The 23,284-nt window shown below is 36.6% G+C and overlaps 2 protein-coding genes across 6 annotated transcripts in view; one reads left to right on the top strand and one right to left on the bottom strand.

Annotated features, from left to right (window-relative positions):
• The window catches only part of ABCG5 (ATP binding cassette subfamily G member 5), a 28,425-nt gene extending 17,820 nt beyond the window's left edge, over window positions 1-10,605 (top strand). The window contains exon 13 of the mRNA XM_056356868.1: window positions 10,461-10,605. Coding sequence (XP_056212843.1) covers window positions 10,461-10,471 — 11 coding nt within the window. The 3' untranslated portion in view covers window positions 10,472-10,605. The remainder of the gene's footprint in view (window positions 1-10,460) is intronic.
• DYNC2LI1 (dynein cytoplasmic 2 light intermediate chain 1) lies at window positions 300-22,196 on the bottom strand. 5 transcript variants are annotated; one of them, XR_008824844.1, is made up of 14 exons: window positions 22,091-22,195; window positions 21,248-21,365; window positions 20,695-20,729; window positions 20,217-20,286; window positions 19,110-19,198; window positions 16,741-16,927; window positions 14,254-14,322; window positions 12,812-12,889; window positions 11,243-11,319; window positions 10,822-10,892; window positions 10,252-10,349; window positions 8,472-8,564; window positions 5,016-5,165; window positions 300-2,007 (listed from the first exon to the last, which is right to left on the bottom strand). XR_008824844.1 is itself a non-coding variant. In XM_056356872.1 (13 exons), exons 1-13 carry the CDS (start codon window positions 22,102-22,104, stop codon window positions 1,933-1,935), a joined length of 1,074 nt encoding a protein of 357 aa, XP_056212847.1. In that variant the 5' UTR covers window positions 22,105-22,194; the 3' UTR covers window positions 300-1,932. The 5 variants fall into 5 exon arrangements, 4 of the variants coding, with proteins under 4 accessions (XP_056212847.1, XP_056212846.1, XP_056212845.1 ...); XM_056356872.1 differs by lacking the exon at window positions 5,016-5,165 and having other exon boundaries at window positions 22,091-22,194; XM_056356871.1 differs by lacking the exons at window positions 300-2,007; window positions 5,016-5,165 and adding an exon at window positions 5,172-5,589 and having other exon boundaries at window positions 21,296-21,365; window positions 22,091-22,196.
• Between the last annotated feature and the right edge of the window lie 1,088 nt (window positions 22,197-23,284).

The following is a 23,284-nucleotide window of genomic DNA, read 5'->3' as shown; positions in this document are numbered from 1 at the left end:
ACCACTGGCATTCCCACCCCACTCCCAAATCAGCCATAAGCAACAGTATTACATGTTTTAAAGGACATTTTGAATTTCATTTAGTCAGCTGTTGCTGTCAAATTTTAACAATGTAGCAATAGTGCTCAGATTTTTTCCCCCACTATTTTGTTTTTTAACTATTACCAATAAGCAGAGGGGTACAACTGCTAGTAAATCTCATTTCTAGAGTTGTTTTTTAAGTCCTGTGCTTTGTTTTTATACCATTTTGGGGATCTGTAGAAATGGAACAAACCAAATATGGGTAAATAAACACAGAATCAAGAGATCACTCCACTTTAATCTTATGCATGCTATACAACCAAGGAGTACAGGATCTTCAAGCTATACAAAAGTTACCTAACGTGTTTCTTTCTTGTAAATGATGGCAAATCAGAGAAGACAGTTATGTTATTTATATCTGTTCCTTCTTTCCATTATCAAGTTCTAAAGCAGTTTGTGAATTACTAGAATAAATTTTTGTCTGTTAATAAAATGTCAATTTAACTAGAAAAAAAATATAAAAGTTGTTTGCCACTTCTTGGAAGCAATGCAGTTCACATCTCTGGAAATTATTCTCACAGGCTCATTAACATTCCAAAGAGTCTAATTTATCCATTTAGTAACTATAAGTACCTCTCAAAATTGAAAGCGCAACAGACACAGAATTCCTAAATTTTATAACTAACTTTTCATGTTCAGTAAAGAAATTATTTGTTACAGAGGGATAGCTAGAGATTTTTTTTGAGAAGTATATTTGTATCAAAATTCCATAAAAATATAATTAGTTTAATTTGATGGTTTTGAGATTATGCCCTTTGTAACAAAGAATTTCAAATCCTTGAGTTAATGCACGTTCTCCACTTACGTGGGAGGCCAAGATATTTTTTCTACTACCTTTTATGTAAAGTATTCTGAGGTACAAGTGTTGTATCAGGAAAAACATTTGGTGAACAAATGTTAAAAGTAACAAATAACTCTAAAGAGCTGGAAAGACACTACGTTAGTTTGCCTTTCCCATTTTTATGCACATGTAGGGTGGTTCATCGGGGAACTTAACCTTAAGACCTGGGCTGCCAGGTGACAGTTCTGATATTTACTCTTTAACAAGTCTTAGCTCTCAAGAGACACGTCCATGGATGAAAAGCTGTATCTAGTTCAGGCTAGCATTTCACCAGCTTAGGCTGAATGTGAGTCAATTATACTTCCACCACTAACCAAGTACCTGTCAAATTGATTAGACTGACTTCCTAGCATTTGAATATTTGACAGAAATGTCTGTCTTCTAAATTCTGGGCAAAGTTATTGCAACATTATACATTGCAAGAAATAATTCCTGTATTAAACTATATGATACTGAAACAGAGATAAAGCAAACTTCTGAATTCAGGTCAACCATGGTTTTAATTTATGGTTCTAACTTGATTCTGCCAGTTTTTGTGGACCTATCCTACTCAAATACATCACACAACAATGCAAATATATTCTTAGGCTTTGCTTTTGAGTGATATATGCAAAGAACTAGGAAAAGATGCCTAGCACACTTACTAATAATATTTTGGGTGTGAAAAGTTGTTTAGATTTGAATAAGTTTGGGGCAGAAGCATCCAAAAATAAACCAAATAATGTGTTATAAAATAGGTAGAACTGACTAGTGCCCATTTTCGTACTCAAATCTATCTCTGAACAATCTAGAATTCCTTCCTCTCCATTTTTTAAAACTGTCTGTACCAAGCTATAGTTAAATTTGGACTGAATGAATAAACATCTCTCTTCATTAAATACAATAACAGAAATGCTTTAATAATACTGATTTTTTAGTTTGATACTGTATATTTTCTAGTGCATCAGATTAAATTGCTAATGTAACGTTAGAATTATTGAAGTAATTTGTAAATGTTAAACTGGAGACACCTATAGCAGCTCATCAGAGTCAAAATCCATTTCTTTCCAGGATTTAGAGGCATTTCTTTTGTATTGTTCAAGTTCCTAAAACAGAAACATATATCTATATATTAATCTAATCTCATTACTAAAAGTTATGATACATACATTTGCTACTTGAATGATTAAGGCATATACATTTTTCATCATTATCTTGCTTAGATCAGGGCAACAGGTGGACGTAAAAGCCTCAAAAGTAGGCATGTGTTTTACATGATTGCTATTCTGATTTTAATAGAATGCACTTCACAGAGCAAGGGAGGCTTCACTGTAGGTATACAGATACCAGAACTGAACAAAAACAGCACCAGATTAATTTAACAGAAGTATTAATTCTCAATACAGACCACAGAGGGAGGAAGAAGAAAATAAAGAGCAGAGCAACAAAGAAATTGTCATCTAAAAATTGTATGGAAATAATAAATGGAATTTTCTCTCTCTTGGGGAAAAAACTCCAGCAGCTTTGTCAGCAATGCAAAATTTTCATGAAGTGCCACAGATTTATGAGCAGTAAGAGGATCTGTAATTAGTGCATTTTCTTCATGGTGCTTGCAGGAGTCTAGTTTAGCAGTTAAGCAACTCATAGATGACTGACACAGAACATACTGTGTCTAATCTAAATCTAGTAAGTTGCATTATTAACTAGAACTCTAGTACTGTTCTATCTCTAAGCCAGTCTTTACTCAGTATTTTCACTCCCTCATTATTAATATGAAGTAATTATGATCTCAGAACATACTGAACTGTTGGAAACTTGCCAACAGTTAGGAACAGAAAGACTACTGTGACATTTTAAGGAGCACATGTAACCTCATTTATGCTAAGTAAATAATTCCGATTCTAAAAACTTACTCAAAGGCTACAAGAAAGGGTAAAAGTAGACAATGAAGTTTTACATGTAACAACAACGCTGTCTGGAGGTCATGTCTACAAGTGCTGCCTAAATAATTAGCCTTACAGATTTATCACCCAGGTAAACTGTTTCAAGAAAGAGGCAGACAGTTCAGCAGAATTTATTTTGTTGTAATTTTAGCTAGAAGTCAGTTCAGTATAAAGACCATTTGAAACAACTGAATCAGAAATGCAAAGTATCAAAACCACAGCATATATTAAAACTCTGTATCTATATCACCACACACAGAAGTACAGAACAAAATGCTAAATACTTATTTTGGAGACGTATCTAGGGAGGATTACCATTTAAACAAAGGCACATGAAAGAAAAAAAAAAGAGATTAAATAGGAGGATATTAAAAAAAAGAATCTTTACCAAATTCACTGATTCAGGAGGAAAAATGCTGTCAGGAAAGTATACTTCCTTAGTTTTCATGTAAAATAGAAAGTAAAATAATTCCTCTGAAGTCAGATATTTAATGGAAAGATCTTTCCAATGCAGCTCAAAGATTACTCCAGAGACCCTTTGGAAAAAGGGTACCTTCCTGCTCATAAAGTCCTATAAAACATAAGCAGAATTCTAGAATATACTGCAATTATTCAATCAGCTAAGAGATCCTTTCTCCAAACTGAAAGATCCTATGAAAGAATATCTCTCTAGAGTATGCCAAAACGTTCATGCTAGCATTATGCTTCCTCTGTTTTCCGGGTACCAAGTTTAGGTGACACAGATCAGATTTACAAAAAATTAACAACTGCAATGTAAATACACTTTCAACATGCTGTGAGCACTTTAAACATTACTAATGCTAGCAACTTGTCATAGATGTCTCAACAGTGTCATAAAGTGGATTTCTAAAAATTTTTTTAACCTCAATGCTTCTGTACTTCAGTGTTTCTATAAATTCTTCATCTGTCAAATGCAGAAGATCACACCTAATCTCATAAAGGGATTGGGAAGAAAGACTTAACTGATGTTTGCGAGGCACTCGGATAAGATAACATTACCACACATTCTCAGAGAAAAAAAATTAATACTTTTGTGTTCATTGAAGTGTCTGAATGGCAGGTTGAGAAATAAAGTACACAAAGAATAAGGATGATGAAAAGAAATACTGAACAATTGAATGGAGACATCAGCAAAACAGTATATGATCATGTAATTAAAGACAATACTATAATGTCTACAAACAAAGAGGAAAAATTAAGATTGTAGGAACAGGTTTAATTGTTGTTGCCTTTCCTCAGTTCTGAGGGACTGATACGACCTTAACTTTCCTTTTCATGCAGTTTCTTACTGAAAGTGCCCTCAATCTGGAACACGGTGAAAATAGCCAAGTACTAAAACAAGGATTAAAAATCTTAAGCACCCAAACTTCAGTAGGAAATTTAATAACAGTGCTCTAATAATGCTCTTTAAGTTAGTTGGTTTTTTTTGTTTTTTTTAAATAATCTTTTGTACCCATTTGGACATGCTTTCATGTGAAAACAAGAAAGCTTATTCTTGGCAGCTGAGTAAACATTCTAAGTAACTTTTTCTCCACAATATGAAGACTAGCACTTCTCCTGTGGAGAAAATGAAAGATGCTACTAATCTTTTACCCACGTTAAGATGCCTGTCACACTCCTCTGCCCAGCAACACTGGTCTGACCAAGGAGGTTCATCACACAATATGCAATCCTCTATTTTTTTGGTGAGACTGAAATTGTCTCCTGAAATTCTGCAATATGGTCACGTCAGCGAAGTATACTGAAAAAATATGGCTCCTGTTCTGTTGGCCAACACAGTCCCCATATCTCAAACAGCTGCAGGTCTGACACCCAAACTTTTAGCTGCGGATGACACAGTTAATTAGGTCACTCCTATTTTAGGAGGAAACAGGACTATGCTTCCTTGTGAGATGTTACAGAACCTCCCCTTCTGTTTATGACTTGTTAAAGTCTTAACAGTTACAGCCCTGTTTGTTGAGATCTGCTTCCGTTACTTTTTGTTAGCTGACACCAACTGGCACCAGGCATCTACTTCATTTTTTTTAAAGTATGTTTTATGGCATTAGGCTTCAACTAAAACTGGCACCAATCCCTGAAGTAATACTTTTGTGCAACAAAGACCAGTCAGTGTGAACTTTGGCATTGCGTGACACTGACTTCTTAAGTACCTGGTTGGGAGGCTATCCAATTCTTTGGGCTCAAGGTTAGCTTTATCGTTTGCTTCAACTAATGACGCTGCAGTCAAATGTCCAGATGAAAAAGGTCCAAGCACCTATTTTGAGGTTTAGCAGTACAAGGCATAACAGGATAGCTAAGACCTGAAACAAACAAAAACCTTCGAAAACACATCTTGGAGTACTTACGTCTGTGGTAGCCAGCATTTCTAAAGGAAACAGAGCAGACACCCCCCATGTACCATCTCACTGCCACAAACATTTAGAAGGAACTAAGGAACAAGACTTTCATGCACTCATAGATGCTCACAGATGCAGGTGGTATATGTGCAGCTCTACTTGACATATTCTTTTAAAAGATCTCACTCATATTCAAGTTACATGTGTACCTAAAATGAAATTAAAGTGACCTTAAAGCATCAAAAGCCAAAAAGCTAGCAGGAGAGAAACGGATGATAAGTTTGCCGTGTTTGTTGTACATGGACTGTATGAAGCGCCAACAGCAAGCTACATGTTTAAGGCCTAATAAGCATGCCAAAATGAATGTTCTTCTTGAATCTTGAGAACCCTGCAAAGACCACAAAATTCCAGTAATTCCTGGCAAGAATCTGCTAGTTAAAAAATACATTACAAAAAAGCTTAACTCCAGAGAATGAATAAGCAGTAAACAATTGCAACAGCACTAGTCGATATAAACCTGCACATTGCAAGTCTGTGGGGTAAGTACTAGGAAAAATTCTGAAAAGACAGCTGAAAAAGATAGTTGAACAAAGGCACAGTGAGGAAAAGGTAGCCTCAGAGGGCTTTCCAGAGCAAAATGGTCCAGAAACAGAGTGGTGCATCTCATACTTAACTCTGAAAATATTAAGGAGGCAAAATAATCTGGTCTAAAAGAAAACACTCTTGTGGCAGAATGCTGATGAGCTGGACTCTCTCAACTTCTACAGCCAAAAACCGACTCAGATAAATACTAGCTGACAGCCAGCACATTGGAGTGAGCCAGGTACTTTAATCTCAAGAACTTAACCTTTTACCGTGCTAGAGTGTACAAACTCTAGCTGCAGACAAACCCTTCAACCAAGGTTACAAAGTTGGAATTGATTTAATTAAACTGTATTGCCTCAGTTAGCTGTAAATCTATTACATTATTATTGAGCAGTCCTGACCAAGTCCGAGTCAGTCAGGTGTGCTAGTTCATCTATCAGATTCAGTGACAGGGGCTGTATTTTGTTTCTGCTGCTATGTTTTCCTGTTTATTTTTTCCTTTAAAGCTTATCTTTGAGGTAAACAAGCAAAATGGTTATCACCTAGAGTCCAAAGTGGCATATTAATTAACCCAAAGTAACTGAGAAAAATGGTAACATGCACTTAAAAGATTTTAAAATATACGCTGTCCTATGTAACTTTAACTTTGCGTTATGTCCCATGATTTCATTAGCAACATGTTGCATATTAAACATCTTTATAGAGTCCCTTGATATCTATTGTGCAGGAGGAACAATATATTAAGAACATCAGATGTGTGATGCATTTAAAATGTTGCTTTAAAAACAGGATTTTCATGCCACTTTTCATATAACTGGGAAATTCAAAGACACTTAAAGAATCATTGCAACTACAGAGTTCCTTTCTTTTAGATGTATATTGCTATCTTGCTGCATTTCAAATTGAATTAAGTTCTCGGAGTATAAAACATTTTAATAATGTGCAAATAATCTTGTAAAAATTGAACTTCACAATACAGAAGTTTAGGAAATAGCTTCAGATAACAAAAGTAATTTTCTCTTTAATGCTCAAATTACTTGTAGTAGTCCAACTGAAAGAAGCTACACTGGTTTGCAATGCCCTTGAACAGATTAAGATTCTAAAAGCCTGTCTCTTTTGTTTAAAAACAGAAAATTAATAATTTCCTGTATGATTTAATCAACGCATACCAGTATCTTCTTTTGCAAGACATTAAGTATTATCTAAAAATAACAAACCTAGTACACCATATAGTTATTTTGAGATATACAGATACTCTGAGATTACATTATAAAGTCCAAAAGCAATGCGCTTTACAAATTTTAATGATTTCTAAGACTGTTCTTGATGTAACAGAAATTCAGAACCGATGCCTACATTAACAGGATATTACAGGTAACGTGCAAGTTCAAAGACTGCAAGAGATTCTTGAAATGCTTTATTCTTTTATATTATTAACGTATTTCTTTGGATCAGGTAACTATGGGTTTACTGCCTTATGCAATCCAACTAAACTCTGCAAAAAGTGATGGCAGTAATAATCTAATCCTTTGGCTTTCTTTTACAAGCATGCAAAAAGATGAAATTTGCCAGGGTTTTTAGGGTTACCCAAGATTAACTGCAGTGCAATTCAATAAAACTGCCTTTCATCCTAAGATTGGGAGTCTGTAAAAGCACATGCAATCTAGATTGGTACAATCCAGCATCTTAAAACACCGTTAGAAAAATCTCCATTAACTTGGCCCACAAAGAAGTTAAACGGTGTACAAATAAGCCCACGCATAAACTGTGAGAACAGAGTAGAATGTTTCTCAGTCATTCCAGCAAAGAATTTTGTGTGTGAAAGATATGAACCTACATAAAATATACACTCAGTATGTGATACTTCTTCCAAACAAAGAAAAGTACACAAAACTTGATTGATTTTAACAGACCCACACCTATGATATTGATAAAAACTATATGAAGTGTTTCTACTCATGTGATGTTATACACTGGTAATCTATAACGCAATGTTCTAACTTTCGTTTAGTTTGCCACAGAATTTTTATATGCAATTAACTCACCACAAATGCAGGGAAATGCAGAAACACTTCAAAATTAGTAAGAAAAAAAACACAAGACCCTTTCATCACTAAAGGTCTTTCCTGGAATTCAGGGGTTAAACTAAGTATCACTATGTAGAACAATTCTATTCACTCTGTTTCAGCTAAAATGTACATAGCCTGCAAACTTGAGTCAGAAACGTTATTATCTCAGTACCTTTCCACTTTAAATAAAAAGTTTTGAAACAGAAAGACAAAAATTAAAAAGTAAACAGCCCCCACCCCAAACCTTGCTACTGCTTCCTAGACTTTCTGCCAGTCAACACCCGAATGAGAGTACAAGGTACAGAAATGAAGAAATTACTGCCAAGAAAGCGTCACAGCTTTGCCTCAGTATTATTTTAGTGAAACAATTCTGGAAGAGAGTTAGAGGAAAATCTGAATTATTAATTTCTAAAGAAACTGCAGAGACAAAAGTTTGAGATCTAACAATGCTCTACCAGCTTAATGCCTACCAATGGAAAAAAACCCCAAGCAACTGCTACGCTGAAAACTAAAGTTGAAGTTACTTAAAGGCAAAAAAGGGACTACAATTAATTCAGCAATGCTGGTGGTTCTGGAATACCTAACTGCGAACAGCAATTGGAGAACTACCACACACCTGGTTTTTCTGAGCTCTCATAACATCAACATCATACTCAGCATATTGTAAATCCTGCGCAGGGTCCTTGGTATCTTGTAAATCACAGGAACTCTAAAAGAAGAAATGACAAAAGTCCAAAAAATAAAATTTATCTTCCGTTCTTCTAACAAGAAAATGCCATGCTGTAGAGCTAATGTAAGTATTTGCTTTTAATACAAACGTGTTACAGTCTTGCATTTATCGAAGAATTTTGTGCTACAGAACACAGATTATATTTAAAAAAAACACGTTAGATTGGTAAAATAATGAGAAAGTAACAGTACAGTTAGAGCTTAAAGGAAAGAAAATACTCTTATTTGGTAGTTGTTTATTATTCTCAGAATGAAAATATCCTTTCTGGCCCATGACATCTGGGCATAGTTAAGGTTGCTCTTACTAAAGCCTGGGTTTTTTTCATGTTGTCCTGTCATTTCTCCTCACTCATAATAAATGGAAAGTAGCAAGGCAGCAATCATACACATGATGGAATAAAATAAAGCAGAATTATATTTATTATTAGACAAGGCGACAGAAAAAGAAAATTTCAATGCATAAAAAGAGCTTTAAAGTTTAAAGCATATTTTGGAACCAAAACAGAAGACTGGGAATCTACTTGGCAAATCTTTAAATCTGTAATTAGACTGATACCTCAGAATACTGACAGAGCTTGCAAGATGAGAAATGTATTAATTTCTCCAGCTATTTCGGGAGGAGTTCAGGAGTTATCGGGTGGGTGGTGGCAGAGGAATGTTTGTTTATTGTGTTGTAAAACACTATGAAGGAAAAATAACATGAAAAATAAACAGTTCTGTATAGTTTCTGAAAAGTACAGTTGAGTCTTTATCATGTTGGGGCATACTGTAGTGAGAATGGCAACTTAGTGATAATTTATTCTCGTCACAAACCACCTGAAATAATTTGTAGGCTTTGATATGTAGCAGTCAGGTGAGTGGGAAAGGGTGAATTCAAACTCCTTCTCACCAAGAATGGAGATTTATAGACAGAAAACTAGAAGAACCCATTTGCACACCACAATTTGAGGCACAGTTCCATAGCCCTGACTGACTTCCTTGCCTGCCCAGGAAAGCTGTAGGGCAGGAAAGAAACAGGGATAAGAACTGCAATACGGTCTATTACACAAGGAGACAGCAGCAGTGTGTATTTGCTCAGGTCAAATAGAAAAGAATTTTGATTTCCTAACAGCCACAGTTACTTTTAATGAAAAGTAGTATTTGGGGGTTTGCCTCTTGGGACCAGAAACTTCTGAAATATGTCCAAGATTTATCACTACATAGGTGCCAAGGGATTCTAATTGCCTTGCAAGTCCAAACACTTCCCATAGGAAAATGGCAGATTTTGCAAGGAACTCTAACACACTCCCTCTTGGAATACCACAGTCAATGGGTTTAGGTATTAGGGGATATGTCACCTTATAAAATTCCAACTCCATTGTGTACATCTTGTCTCTCAATATACTGAAATGAAACGTTATAACTTTGGAAAAAAACAGAGGATTACATCAGTATTTTCATTATTACTAAATGTAGAAAGGTGACTGAAGATGTAGAAGCTAAGAATCAAAGCCCCACCACATACAAATCTGTATTTTTAAATTGCATGAATTTAAGCAGTTGGAAGAAACAGAACTGCTAAGTGAGACTGAAATTCCAGTCGCTGGATTTGAAAGACAAAAATTAGTAGTGATATTACTTCTATTCTATGGTGAAAGAAGCTGTACAGCAGACATGTAAATACCTACCTTGGGAGGAAATGTTTTCTCAAACACTTTTTTCCACAGTTCCAGAGGTGTGTTTGCACGCATCTTTCCAATATCACTATCAGAGGCAGGTGGTGGTCCTAAGGATTACAGCACAATGCAAAGTGATACAAGTATGTTGTCATAACAACATAAATTATCAAATCATTTTGGATAATGAACCATCTAATTTAGCATTTTATATTCTACAGAGACAAGCTGAAACAACTTTGAAGAAGCACTGATCTCTTACCATGAAATGCACTCAGTGGTATCGCATATTACATTTTCTTTCAGATCTAAGCTTGTTGGTACTTTAATTTAATAAAGTATTTTATTTCAATAAAGTATTGGGACTACTCCAAAAACTACCTAATTCTCAATAATAAATAAATAAATAAGTGCTCAACAATTTAAATATTGAATCATAATTTTAAACTTTCTAGGCCATTTCCTTCAATAATCTGTTAAAACTGACACTGATGTGCTATAAATTTTTAATTTGCTTAAAATTTTTTTCTTGTTTTCAAAAGCAACTAAGCAACACAGACAATGAACAGGAAACGGGCTAACCTATTTGGCTTAGCGAATCCAGGCCTGCTGGTATAAATAGAGGTTTGCTGTGATCCACCGATACAGACTTGCTAAACAGAAAAAAGAAAATTTGCATTTAGCAATCAATGGAAAATTACATTATTCCAGATAAAATGTGATTCTTACTGGGTTTTGCACACAAACATATGTAAATAAAAACATACTCGGTTCTAGTGATGACCATGTTTCTAATCTATCAGTTTTGGGATCAAAACAAAGGACTTATCACTGTCCTGTGCAGAGATAGGCAGCTGAGGCACAGGAGTCAAAGTCCACCAACAAGAATCTTTCAGAGATCGTATTTTAGAAAAAAAATATTTTTGGCGATTAAAATGTTTTTTATTAAGTACTTTATTACATGTGGGAAAGACATGTAATAATCGGATAATAATTATGTTACCTTTTGTCATAACCAAATGCCAAGTGATTAATAAGAACACGGGCTTTCAGCAGGAGAGCCTCAGATTTACTGGTAAACTAAACAAATCAGAAAACAAAATAGACATTATGATCTTCCATCACAGAAATATTACATTATGTCATCTACACAGAAGATTTCAGGCATAAATTTGGTATATGTTCACTGAACTTTCCAAAACATGAATGTATTTGTCACTGAATGTATAGATCAAGAAAGATTAAATTTAAAATAGTATAAAGATTAAAGAATAAATTTTAACATAGATTCCAAACTTCTAAAGTATGCACATTAAGAGACACAAGTCTTTTGCCCAAGACTAACGAGTTATTAAGATTTTAAGCTACATTAGAAATTATGCAGAATACCATAAACACATGAAAATGTAATGAATAACTATAAAATTGTTCACACATTGTAAAAGCACTTTGACAGTGGCAGAACTGGTACAAATTTACCAGAATGCAGCTCCCAGAGTATCTTCTCAAAGAGCATGCTTATTCCTGTATAAGGGCTTTTGTATCCTAACAGATTCATGTCTTTGAGAAAGAAGTCAGCTCCCTACTGTGCGAAGTTTCTCCCACTCATTTTAATGTGAATCAGGATTTAGCAGCCGAAGAGTTTTAGGCTCCTCGTTTTTTTGTTTTTAATTACAATAACACTTAAATACTTTCTTTAAAAAAAAAAATGAAGCAAAACAGTTGTATTCTCAGTTAACAAAAGATGAATACACACGTCAAAGTACAAAAGTTGTACAATGTTACATGGATGCAAAAGGACATGCTGTAATAACAACTGAAAGCAAACATAAGTAGTTTTGTAATCAAAATAAGCCATTATGAAATATTATTTATAAAAAACAACATGGTTGATATAATTAGAACCATCTTCTGATGTAGAAAACTGAAGAGGCAGCTTTTTTGGACTGTGAACCTGAACATGCATGTTTCTGCCTTTACTCAAAAGATGATCTGCCAAACTCAAAATCAATTTATATACCCACATAAATACTGCACTGTCCTCATGGTTGGCAGTTCCTACTCATTACTGTAAAAAAAACCCCTGCTTTTATTCTTCAACACCATAAGTGTGGTAATCTGGTTATGTTTCAAGTGCTGTGAAAATGTGCCCTTGGATCTACATTTTTAAATCTACTGAAGCCAGGTCACTAGACCTAAGATCACACTTCTACCAAAAATGCCAGTTCTCTATCTACAGTGATTACTTGTGCCTGCCCTCCTTCCTTGTACCAAAAAAATTTTGCCAGACAAGCAGTAAACTCAATCTGGGAACTCAGTTGGCTAACATAACTACTTTTATTTAGTTTTTGCTGATACTGGGAATTATGTGGTTTGTTCACAACACATATCCAGCCATCCCCTCCCAATACCTGTAACCCGCCCAACAGATTAAATCATGAAGAAAGATATTTTAAAACTAATTGCATCCCATTCGCTCTACAGTTTTAAATTTCTATTTTTTAAAATATTGTTTTATAACACAAATATTGCTCATCTTCTCTGTCCTTCGTTAGAAAGTGAATATACACACCACTAATGATGCTCCATAATAATGCGAAACAAATCGAAGTGTCTTGCTTATTATTTTCCTCATTTCAGAGTCAAATTCCTGAAAAAGTTGATATTGAACATATACATAAGAAACAAAACCCAAAATATTACAGCTAGAACTTTTCATTTTTTGTATAAACTGCAATGCTCTTAGGCTACAATACATGACGCTTTCAGCTGTCAGCATAATTATATCTTAAGACAGAATCAGTAACAGCCTACTCCGAAAAGAAATGTCACAATTTCCCTTTGTTTCTTTTTTTACAGAGGGAGCCCGGGTCAGGCAATATGTTAGTCCAGAAGAAGTTTCTTAATTGGGAATGCGTATTCAATTTTCAATTAATTTGTTTCATTTTGTTTTAAATTTTTAGAAGCAGAAATACTGCCTACTAGAATAATAAGGATTTTTTCTTTTTGTTACAATATTGTAACTTTCAGTAGACTTCAGGTATATGCTCTGTAAATTCTAATACCTGCAAGATTTGAAAGGTACATGCAAATATCTTTTCATCAACGTTTCTTTAATATAACATCATACAGATGGCCCTCCTCAGATAAAATGGGTGAAAACCTGGCTGCAATGAAGCCTGCAGGAGTCTATCCGTAGACCCCAAAGGAATTAGGCTGTTATTCTGTGCTTATTACGTGATTTTTGAAGAGGACATGGCTCAGCATAAAGCCTCAGTATGAAAGAAGACACAGTATCTTACTCATAAAGAACTAAGTAACTTAGAGGGTCAGCCAAGTACCAATGCACTATGTAGTCATCCAGAGAAGCACAGACTGCCAATACAGCAGCTAAAAATCAAGTATTCTGTTCCAGTTTCTCATGGTCTAGTGCTGCTTCAAAATTGGGTATGCATTTGTTTGGATTGTTAATGTTCTGGGAGAGAATCCAGAAGTACTATGACATTTCTTTCCTCTCCTCCGTAAAAGATGCAACTACTCACTTGTCACTAAAGAAGTCACTAAAGTGACTAACTTGTCACTTAAGAAGCACTTAAAAAATCTTCTAGACTGAAATGACCGTTTACTGTTCATGCTGCCACAACTACCAAAAAATCTGACCAGCTGACATGAGAGATGCCCCTCTTTCACTGCCATAAACTTGCAGCTGCTGCCAGAAGGGACACATGGAGCTGGATTTCTCTCATTGTAAAAGAAAGTCATCAACATGATGGTTTTTTGTTTCCCTCTTTGCGCTGCAGCAACATATGTATCAACAATTTTGAAGTACATCAGTTTGGGAATGTTTTCTGAAGGAATGACAGCATGCCCTCCATAACACTGTTGTATGGAAAGACTTTTTTATGGTAGAAGGCTGACTGGCTGTACCTTTGTTCAAATGATTACTATTATAGTACCAAGATTTTAGTATACAGAATCTTTTAGTTATGAAAAAAAATATTACTTATTACTTACATGAAAAATGTCGTATTTGCTTCCAATTATCACCAAGGGTATTGGAAAAGGGTCAACTAACTCATAATCCTATTAAACAGAAATCCAACAGTTAAGACATGTAAACAAACTGTAGAAGATTGCAACCATTAAAACAGCTAAAAGAGGTTCAAATCAATTCAAAGCAGACATCCTCTATTTTTTCAAAATTTTAAATCAAGTGAATAAACTTCAATGCAATATCCATACCATGTTCTACAATTTTCTCATTTTTTTCATAGATGGTCAGGAAATAATCCCTCTGGCATAAAAGGGCTTTTACACCATATATTCCAGCTCCAAAATTAGATGGGAAGTGAGGGAAAAAGTCATATATTCACAGAACAACTGCCAGATTGGATTAGTAGAACTGGCTTTTTGACACATTCCCTCTCCTTGCATCATATCCAAAGTCATACAGACAGAAGCTCAAGAAAATTAAGCTGAATGATTAGTTCATGTCACACATTTGTCCTCCCCACATCACATTTTCCAAACTCTTGAAAATCATATTAAATGTTTTTTAAATGTTTGATATCAGCAGAAAAAGGGAATGTCACCCACCAACCAAGAAAATGCAAACCAACACCAACGGATGAAAACAGCACTGGGGGTGTAGTTAACTGTTAAATAGCTAACTTCTGATAAAAAGTTTTAATAATTAATTACAATAATTCTCAAGTTACCTGGAAGGTTTTCCTGTAGTCCATATGAAATGAGACAATCCCCCCATGTGTTCACGTAATTAGTCAAGCTGCTTTGGTTGCAGCAGAGTGGAAAAGAGATGTGTTGTAGCAGAGGTTGACCTAATTGTTCCCTTCTAAAACTGGTTATTTCACATACAGGTTGAATGAGAGTACATTAGCAAGACGCTGCACATATTGCAAATCCTCTACTTTGAGAGGAAAAATAATGGCTTCACTCATACACCGTCAAGACAAGCTTTAAGCAAAATTATCATAACTTAAAACTGCATGTACAGAATACAGAACTGAAATAATTAGTTTTAGTTTCTGAACTAAGAAAAAATTAATTTGGGATAACATCAAAAACATTAAAACTGGCATACTGAACCCTATGCATCTCTGGAGTATGGTATTATTTTTTTGACTGTGGACTACTTTAGGTGCATCCAGCCTTTGTAAACAAGGTCTGCAACTGATATGCTTTATCATCACAGCAAATAATTCTTTATCCAGGCCAATGGAATATATCTAATACTTAAAAAAACACTTCTAAGAACCTCATCAATTCCTGTTTGTTATACAAACATGTTTAGCTATAAAAAGGCAAATAAAAATCTGTGTAAGCTGTCATTGACTATAAAAGATAGTACTGTCTCCCACAAAATTGACATAATTTGTTCTTGAGCAATGATGAAAGTAAAAAGAGAACCAAGGAGTAACACAATGTTTTGTTTGCATTCTTTCTGGTTTTGATAATGAAGGCTGAATAGAAATTCTAGTTTAGAAGGTATAATTGTGTTCCCTACAGAGCAAGTATAAGAAGTCTTCTTAAAATTAATGGCCTTATTCTTTCCACTTATTAAAAAATGCTTGCAGTTTTCTGGTACGTAAGCCCCTATATGTAAACTTGACACTGTGGTCATGATTTATTGCCATGTGTGCTTGTAGGCTTTTAGATTTTGTGAATTACCTTCTCTAAAAGTAAAAAACAAAATCATCATCCAGCAGATGTCAAACCCTATACTCTAAATATACTGTGTTGCACATGTTACTTTCTCATAAATTTTAAGTTACTTTAAATTTTTGAGCGATATAAGCATTTGCTGTACTGCAGCAGTAACTAGATTTATGGGCCAATTCTTTGAATAGTTGAATACTTATTGATGCATTATATACACACAACACTTGCAGAGGTTTAATGCACAATGACTTTTCATTTCTATTGTGCATAATCTAGTTTAGCTTTTCCAGAGATTTAGTTAGCAATTATGTTTAAAGGACTGATGTTAACATTTCTGAAACTTTATAATTTAATTAGTTGTCAGATTATCAAAAGGCATTGAGTTTGTGATAGACATTTAAATAAATGCAAAGTATATAGTCATGTTGATGGCTGTTATAACTATATTCTTTGCTTAAATTTGTACCTTCAGCTAGTCTCTTGCTAGATGACTTTTGTACATTCTAGTTTTCATCTTCATTTTAAAAAGATGAGGGGGGGGAACAGCAAACTGCTACTCTAAAACTTTTGATTGGTGTAACATGCCATAACAATCACATTAGATATCTAACAAAAAGATATAAGAAACCTTCTTTCCTTGTTTCTGCTCTTATTGAATTTTTATTAAATTGCTATAATTTTCCAGTGAACAGGTTCATCTACATCAAATGGATTTTCAGTCATGCATAAAAATCTAAAAGAGTTGTTTATGATTTTCAAAAGCATTATCTTTAACTGTATAAAGGCCTGTGACATCTGGAGAAAATATTAGAAGTAACTTACTGGGTGATCCCTCTGCAGATTGTTCTGCATCCTCTGTTTAATTTCAGTAGCTACTTCAGGATTTGTCTTTTCTAGTTTGGTTAAAATTTTGTTCACATGGTTCCTGGTGACCTGCAGAAGTTTCTCCATAGTAGTCCAGAGTTCGCTAGGTTTGGACAAATCCAATACAAGAACTACTGCAAATGACCTATTAAAGAGGCATTATTTAATCAAATCTTTAGTGCATGAGACAACATTTTCATAAACAACCATACCTGTAGTACAAATGCTGAAAGCACCAAATGTGAAAATACAAATGCTAAGACTGAATTAAATGTCTCAGCAAAGGAAGATGGCTTTTAAGGATACTCTGAGCTCTGAAGAAAAAACTTTCCTTTGTCTCTTGTTCAGAACTATTACTCTGGCAACTTCCCATCACAAATTTGCAGGGGAGCTTGTATATATCAAGCTTTGTTTCTGCAGACTTTGTTTCAAAGCAGTAAAATATGCAAATATTCTGAGCCCATTTAGCTCCTTCTTCCTGTATGACTGGGCACTTCTACCATCATGTATCCCTGCCATCTCGTTAAGTCTACAATACCAGATGAAGCAATGTTAGCAAATGGATAGGATCTTTCCTAACCATTGATGTATTAGAAAGTTATATACTTTAGTTATTCTTTTGTAATATGAAATGGAAAAAAATGGTTAAGGGCAATATTCTGTGCCATGGTCAGTGCCAGTTACCTGGAACCTCAAATGAGTGTATGAGAAAATCTTTGGAAAGATAAATAGAAGAAGTCTGAGCACTCAAGACATACTTGGCAGTTACAAGGCTCTTAAAGGTGGATTACGATAAAGAATGTTTCACATATAAACTCCTCTCCTTCCAAAATCCTGCCTCCCAACACTCTAACTGCATTAAAGTGCAACTAACTGTAAAGAAGAACATCGCAAGAGCAGCTATTTAAATGGGTGAAATCATTCTTTTACATTCCATCCTGACTTGAAAAAGGGGATTGCAGATCAGACTGGTATTATAAAGACTACAAAACAAAATGAATGTCCAATTTCACTTTAAAATGCTGTGGGGAATAAATCTGGTGAAAAGTCTCTTGATGAAACTAGATATAGTTCATGGAACTTTTAAATAAGCAAATGGCTTGACTACAGACAGATGAGAAAACCAGTGAAAAGCACGTAAATCGAAATGGTAGAATTTTTGACTAGCATGTGGAAATACCACCTTATGAACAGAAGTGGTCTTACAGAACAGTGTTGCTATCCCATCAAAGATCATCTACATCAGAAGATTCCTTATCAGTAAAAAGGGAAGAAAAGACTGATGGAGATGGAGCTCAGTTTAGTTCGTTCAGACAACAGCTGAAAAATTACAGTTGAGTTCCACTCCCCCCCCCCCAACCTTTTCTAGAAGCTGAAAGCTTCACATGCTTTTGAAGTGGTGGGGTTTTTTTTCATTCCTTCTTAGTCTCTTACTAATTAATGGCATTATCTCAATAGCCAAAACAGCAGCAAAGGTACATGATAAAATTTTTATCCCTCCTTTTTCTCCCCCCCCCCAGCCCCACAGAAATTAAAGCTCACTACCAAAGAAATAAAGCAATGCATCATAACACAAAAAGTATCTTGTGATCCTTTTCTCCCCTTCCACTTTTAGCTTCATTTTCCCTAAGCAGAAAAAATGCAAAATGCATCCCCTATCACCTTCTCATTTCTTCATACAGCTCTTCAGGCATTTTTCTTCCTATACTATTCCATCACTTTTATGGACTTTTCTCACTATGTTCTCTTAATTATCTCAAAATTCCTGTGTCCTTTTGTCTTCTAATAATTTTAATAGTTTTAGGTCCTCTCAGAAACATCAGCTCTCTTGTACGCTCTTCTCATCAGATGATCCCTTCACTTCCCAAAAATCCAGATTTTTTTTTTCTTGTCATAACTTTTTGCCTTGTTTTTCACCATAAAATACTGCCCCTCATAGAGGAAGCATCTAACTTTGCATACAGAAGTAGGGGCAAGATTTTATTTTTCTATGTCTCCAAGTTGCTTTTTCTACTCTTTCACTGAGCATAAAGTTCCCATGTCTTTTTTTCTGTATTTCTTGTTCTATATACTTAAGGCCAACTTATTGCCTTCATGTTATTGCTTTCTTTTGTTGGAGATTGCTAAGAACTTGGCTTATTAGGAGAGAACTGTGAAAAGGAAGGTCAAAGCAAAGTATCAGTGGTATTACAATGATTTTTAGAAAAAATCGTAAACGTTTCATCTTACATTTTTGAAAGAGTTTTCTACAATAAAAGGTCTAGAGATTTACTTATGTTTGAAGGAAAGCCAAAATCAACTTTGGAATTGTAATATTAATCCCTTACCTTATGTTGTTGCTAGTGATTGGTATTCGAATCAGTTCCAGTAACGAGGTTCCACCACCTAGCTCCCAAAAATGAGCTACATCTTTAGGCTGTAAAACAGGTTATGTTAGAAACGTGTGCTTCTGTGCAACACCAAGAGAAGATCATCTAATAAATTGGCTTTTCATGCAAGTGACTCAGAACAAGAACATATACTGTTTCACTAGTATTTTCCAAAAAACAAAACCAAACAAAAACCTCCCCATGTTCAGGAAACCCCATACAACGCTCTATAGGGACTCCAGGCATGCCTATGACTATCTTGATAAATGACTATGGTAAAGTAAAAAAGTCAGGAAACAGCATGATGAATAATAAACATTAAAAAAAACACATTCTCTTCCCTTTCTTTCTCTTTACTGCAGCTCAAGACTAATGATTTTTGAGAAATTCACAGCTGGAAAAGTAAGGAAACTCTACCTTTGCATTTCATCCCTGGGAAAAGTTTTAAGTGATTTTTATCTTTCAGAGTCAGATTTTCCACCTCCAGCTTTAGTAACGGAAGCAGCAATTACCTGCAGCAATAGTTACTGCTGCTGGGCAGTGTTGTGCTGTGATGGGAATGGGTTCAATATTTCTGTTAACATAATCTGCAGTGCAAAATTTAGTGCTATGGACACATAACCCAAAAATTTAATTATGATTCAACATCCTCTAGGACGACTGCTTCTCTCACAAAACTGGCTGTAAAGTATCTTCATTGGTTTGTACTCATTTTGCATTTTAAAGACAAAATTCAAGGCATGCATACTATATTACAATGGGAAAATAAAAACACTGAAACACAAAAAACAAAGTAGTTTTTATAGATGAATCTGGTTGCTTTGTGTTGTACTTTGCTCTCTGATCTACTGTGTTTCAGTAAGAGGGAAAAACATAGATTAAAATACAAAATTAAGCTAGCCGATTTAAATAAAATTGTATTAAAAAACCCTTTATGTTTCACAAAAAATAGGCTAAAATCCCTAAGGTTCTTATACATAAAACCCCACATATCTTGTGTGTGTGTGTATGTGTATATATATATATATATAAAGATATGGTCAACTATACTTTCTGGATACTCACTGTATTGTGTCTCCTTGCCTTTCTTCCAAAAGTATATTCCAAGGCTAATGTTGGCTTTGGAATCTCTTCCCTATGCAACGAAAAATAACTTTGTTTTGTCAAGATCCTCTACATAAAGTTAATTCTACAGTTACTAAATTAGATTTATCAGTCAGTTCAGAATTTGGCTTAGAAACAGCAGTACAGAGAGGACACTTTTAAGACAAGAGGTCCCCATTGCTGAAGACAGGAGAAGTAGCAGCACCAACCTGAAGAGGTGGCCATTTAAGCTCTCCAGTACTGGAGAGGGACTGAAAGGGTCAGATGACAGGTAGTAATGAGGGGAAATAACTTTATCCATTAGCGATCAACCAGTCACAGAATACAACATCAGAATACAACATCTGTATACATGCATTATGAATTATCACACAATATAACTCTTTATGTAAAATTCTAACTCACAGCTGAAAACTACTTTTAAAAAGTTGACACATACCTCTCAAGACACCTCAGTATAATAGTGGTCTTTCCCTGGAAATTAAAACCAAAGAAGAAGTGTACTGTACTCTCATTAAAGCCTTATTATGGAAACTTAACTGCCAGCCTTCCATCAGAATCAAGTTACACTACCATTATTATAATTATACACTAATAGAGATGACAAATACAGTAATAGGAACAGTATGCTTAAAATTAGACATTCGTGATCAACCTGGCCAACTCTGTTAAACTGTTTATCAGGTTTTTATCATTATTAATACATTTATGTAATGTTTGGCTTCCACTGGAATTAAGTATTACTGATGAGATAAAAAGAATGCTTAAAATACAAATAAACATACAGAAAAGTAAGTCTTTACACTGTTGGAATTCAGACATGGAGTACCATACCACTGAGTACTCAGTGGAATGCCCACCCTCCTCAGAATGAGAACATGACATATTTTGTCTTCAGAAGAATTAAGTGAACCTAATATATGAAAATACCAGATATTTTCCGACACAAACTATGTTCAAAAAGCACAGAACTGTACACTATTTAGCATTACCCCATTTTTGTTTCCCATAAATAATATTGACTTTTCCCAAACTCCCACATGCTTGCCATCGTCATCGGGGTTTTCTCTCTTCTCTACTTCAGCTATAGCAAGATCCCATAAAGTATCGCTAGATGGAAAAAATAAAGTGTCATTAGAGCAAACAGTGGAGTCCAGACCATAATTCATTAAAACATCTAAACTGTTAAATCAACAGTATTGCAGTTAATTATTATTATTATTTATAAGTATTACTATTTCAGACCACAGGCCCTCTGCTTGTGGAAGTACTTCTAATAATACCAGGTTAAGTAAAAAGCCTCTGGTAACCCCCATATCCATTTGTGGCACACGCTGAGTAAATACCAGCTGTGTGATGGCAGGCTTTGTTTTGAGTACGTGTAAAAACACTTTTAAAAGGTTTTCTAACGATTAAGGCTTTTGACCGCCCCTTGCGGGTCAGGCTGGAAGCCTGTTGAGCCGGGAGCTCCCGGCCGCGGCACCGGAGGCGCCGGTCACGAGCCAGCGGGCGCGGGAGGGCTCAGGCCCTGCCCCCGGTGCCCCGGGGAAGGCCTCCTTCCCCTCAGGCTCCCGCACGGCCACCAGCGGGGCGCTGGGGTGGGTTAGGCCTCCCCCTTTTCCATGGGGTCCCTCGCAGGAGCACCGGCTGCTGGCGCCAAGGGGCCGGCATGCCCCCATCCAACCCCGGCCCTACTCGCTCTCGGGGGCAGAGGCCGAAACAGGCCTTTTTACGCCTCCCTTCCGCCTTCAGGCTGTCCCCCCCGGCCGCCGGTTCCTTCCCCGTACGGCTGCAGAAGCGAACCTCCGTCGAACCCAGGCAGGACTCCCCGTTACCTGGCCTTGGGCATCGCTCCTCAGGGCCCGGGCCCGGCTCCCCATCGCCATGGGAACCGCGCAGGGCACGCTGGGAGGTGTAGTTCCGCGGGGCGGAAGTGGGGGGGCGCCTTCCGGCCCGGCGCTGGTGGCGCAGCGCCCGCCTCAGCCCCCCGGCGGCGCTGTCGGCCGGCCCCGGGCGCGGCGAGCGGGCGCCGCTGTGGCGGGCAGCAGCGGGGCGGGCAGGGCCTTTCTGCCGGTTGCCCGCGCTGTGGCGGGCTCCGCTGCAGGCCCCGTGAGGTGGGTGAAGGGCCGCGCTGGTTCCACCCAGGGTCCCGCCCGCCCCCGGGGCCCGGAGTTGTTCGCGGGAGCGGCAGCCGCCCCTGTCGGTCGGGTGTTGAATGTGGTGCCCCGCCGTGCCGCCCGTGAGCCGTGCCGGAGCCTCGGGGTCCGTGCGGGACCTCGGCTGTAGCCCTTGTCGTGAAGGGACAAAGCACTTGAGCCGTGGGGAAAGGGCGTAAATGGCGGGAGGCCCTTGCTTTACCTCAGCCTTAAGCATCGGCTCCCTGTGAGCTCGTGGTCCCCCCAGGTAGCTGTGTGGTAGTTCCTGCCCTCTAAAGTGAACTACTGCATAAGAAAATAACTATTTTGTAGTTACTGGCGCACACTACTGGTAAATCCAAATAAATCCAAATACCATGTTAGGGTTAGAGAGTGGGATTTAAAGGGTGCGGTAAAATGCCGGGATGACCCAGTGTATGAAAGGGATATGGGATGTAGGTGAACTGGACAGGTCCAAAGTGCCAGGGAAGTGACGTGAAGTCCAGGACAGCAATCACAGCTGACCTTCTGTAGCCAAGTAGCTGCTTTGCATCTACTTCGAGAGACTAAAGATGGAAAAATCTAAGTAAAATCCTCTTATCTGTTTGATCAACAGCAGGAAAGTGGCCTCATTCATAATGATTAACTCTGAATTAATTTTAGCTATTCCTTTGTCATTCCCCGGAGAAGGCTTATGTAGCCTTCCACAGACTCTCAGTAATAATTTTCTTTAAAGAAAAGGTTTTTCCAATTTTAACTTTCCTAATCACTCAGTTTCAGTGCCAGAGGCCTTCATATGGTTATTTTTGCCTGTCTTTATTTACTTCCAGGTTTTTATATGGATCTTTAAAGCATTTGCTAACCCCCTATAGATATCATGATCCTGGTAATTAA

This window comes from Falco biarmicus, chromosome 12 (assembly GCF_023638135.1).
Source record: "Falco biarmicus isolate bFalBia1 chromosome 12, bFalBia1.pri, whole genome shotgun sequence".
Lineage (NCBI taxonomy): Eukaryota > Metazoa > Chordata > Aves > Falconiformes > Falconidae > Falco > Falco biarmicus.
The sequence above is the reverse complement of the archived record's forward strand: the minus strand, read 5'-3'. Positions and strand labels throughout refer to the sequence as shown.

What these genes read in the sequence shown, in the direction of transcription:
- DYNC2LI1 (XM_056356870.1), bottom strand. An exon ending in ATTATGGAGCATCATTAGTG is followed by an intron (nt 11,320 to 12,811) that starts GTGTGTATATTC and finishes TGATTTGTTTAG; the next exon opens with TTTACCAGTAAATCTGAGGC. An exon ending in GGATTCGCTAAGCCAAATAG is followed by an intron (nt 10,350 to 10,821) that starts GTTAGCCCGTTT and finishes TGTAATCCTTAG; the next exon opens with GACCACCACCTGCCTCTGAT.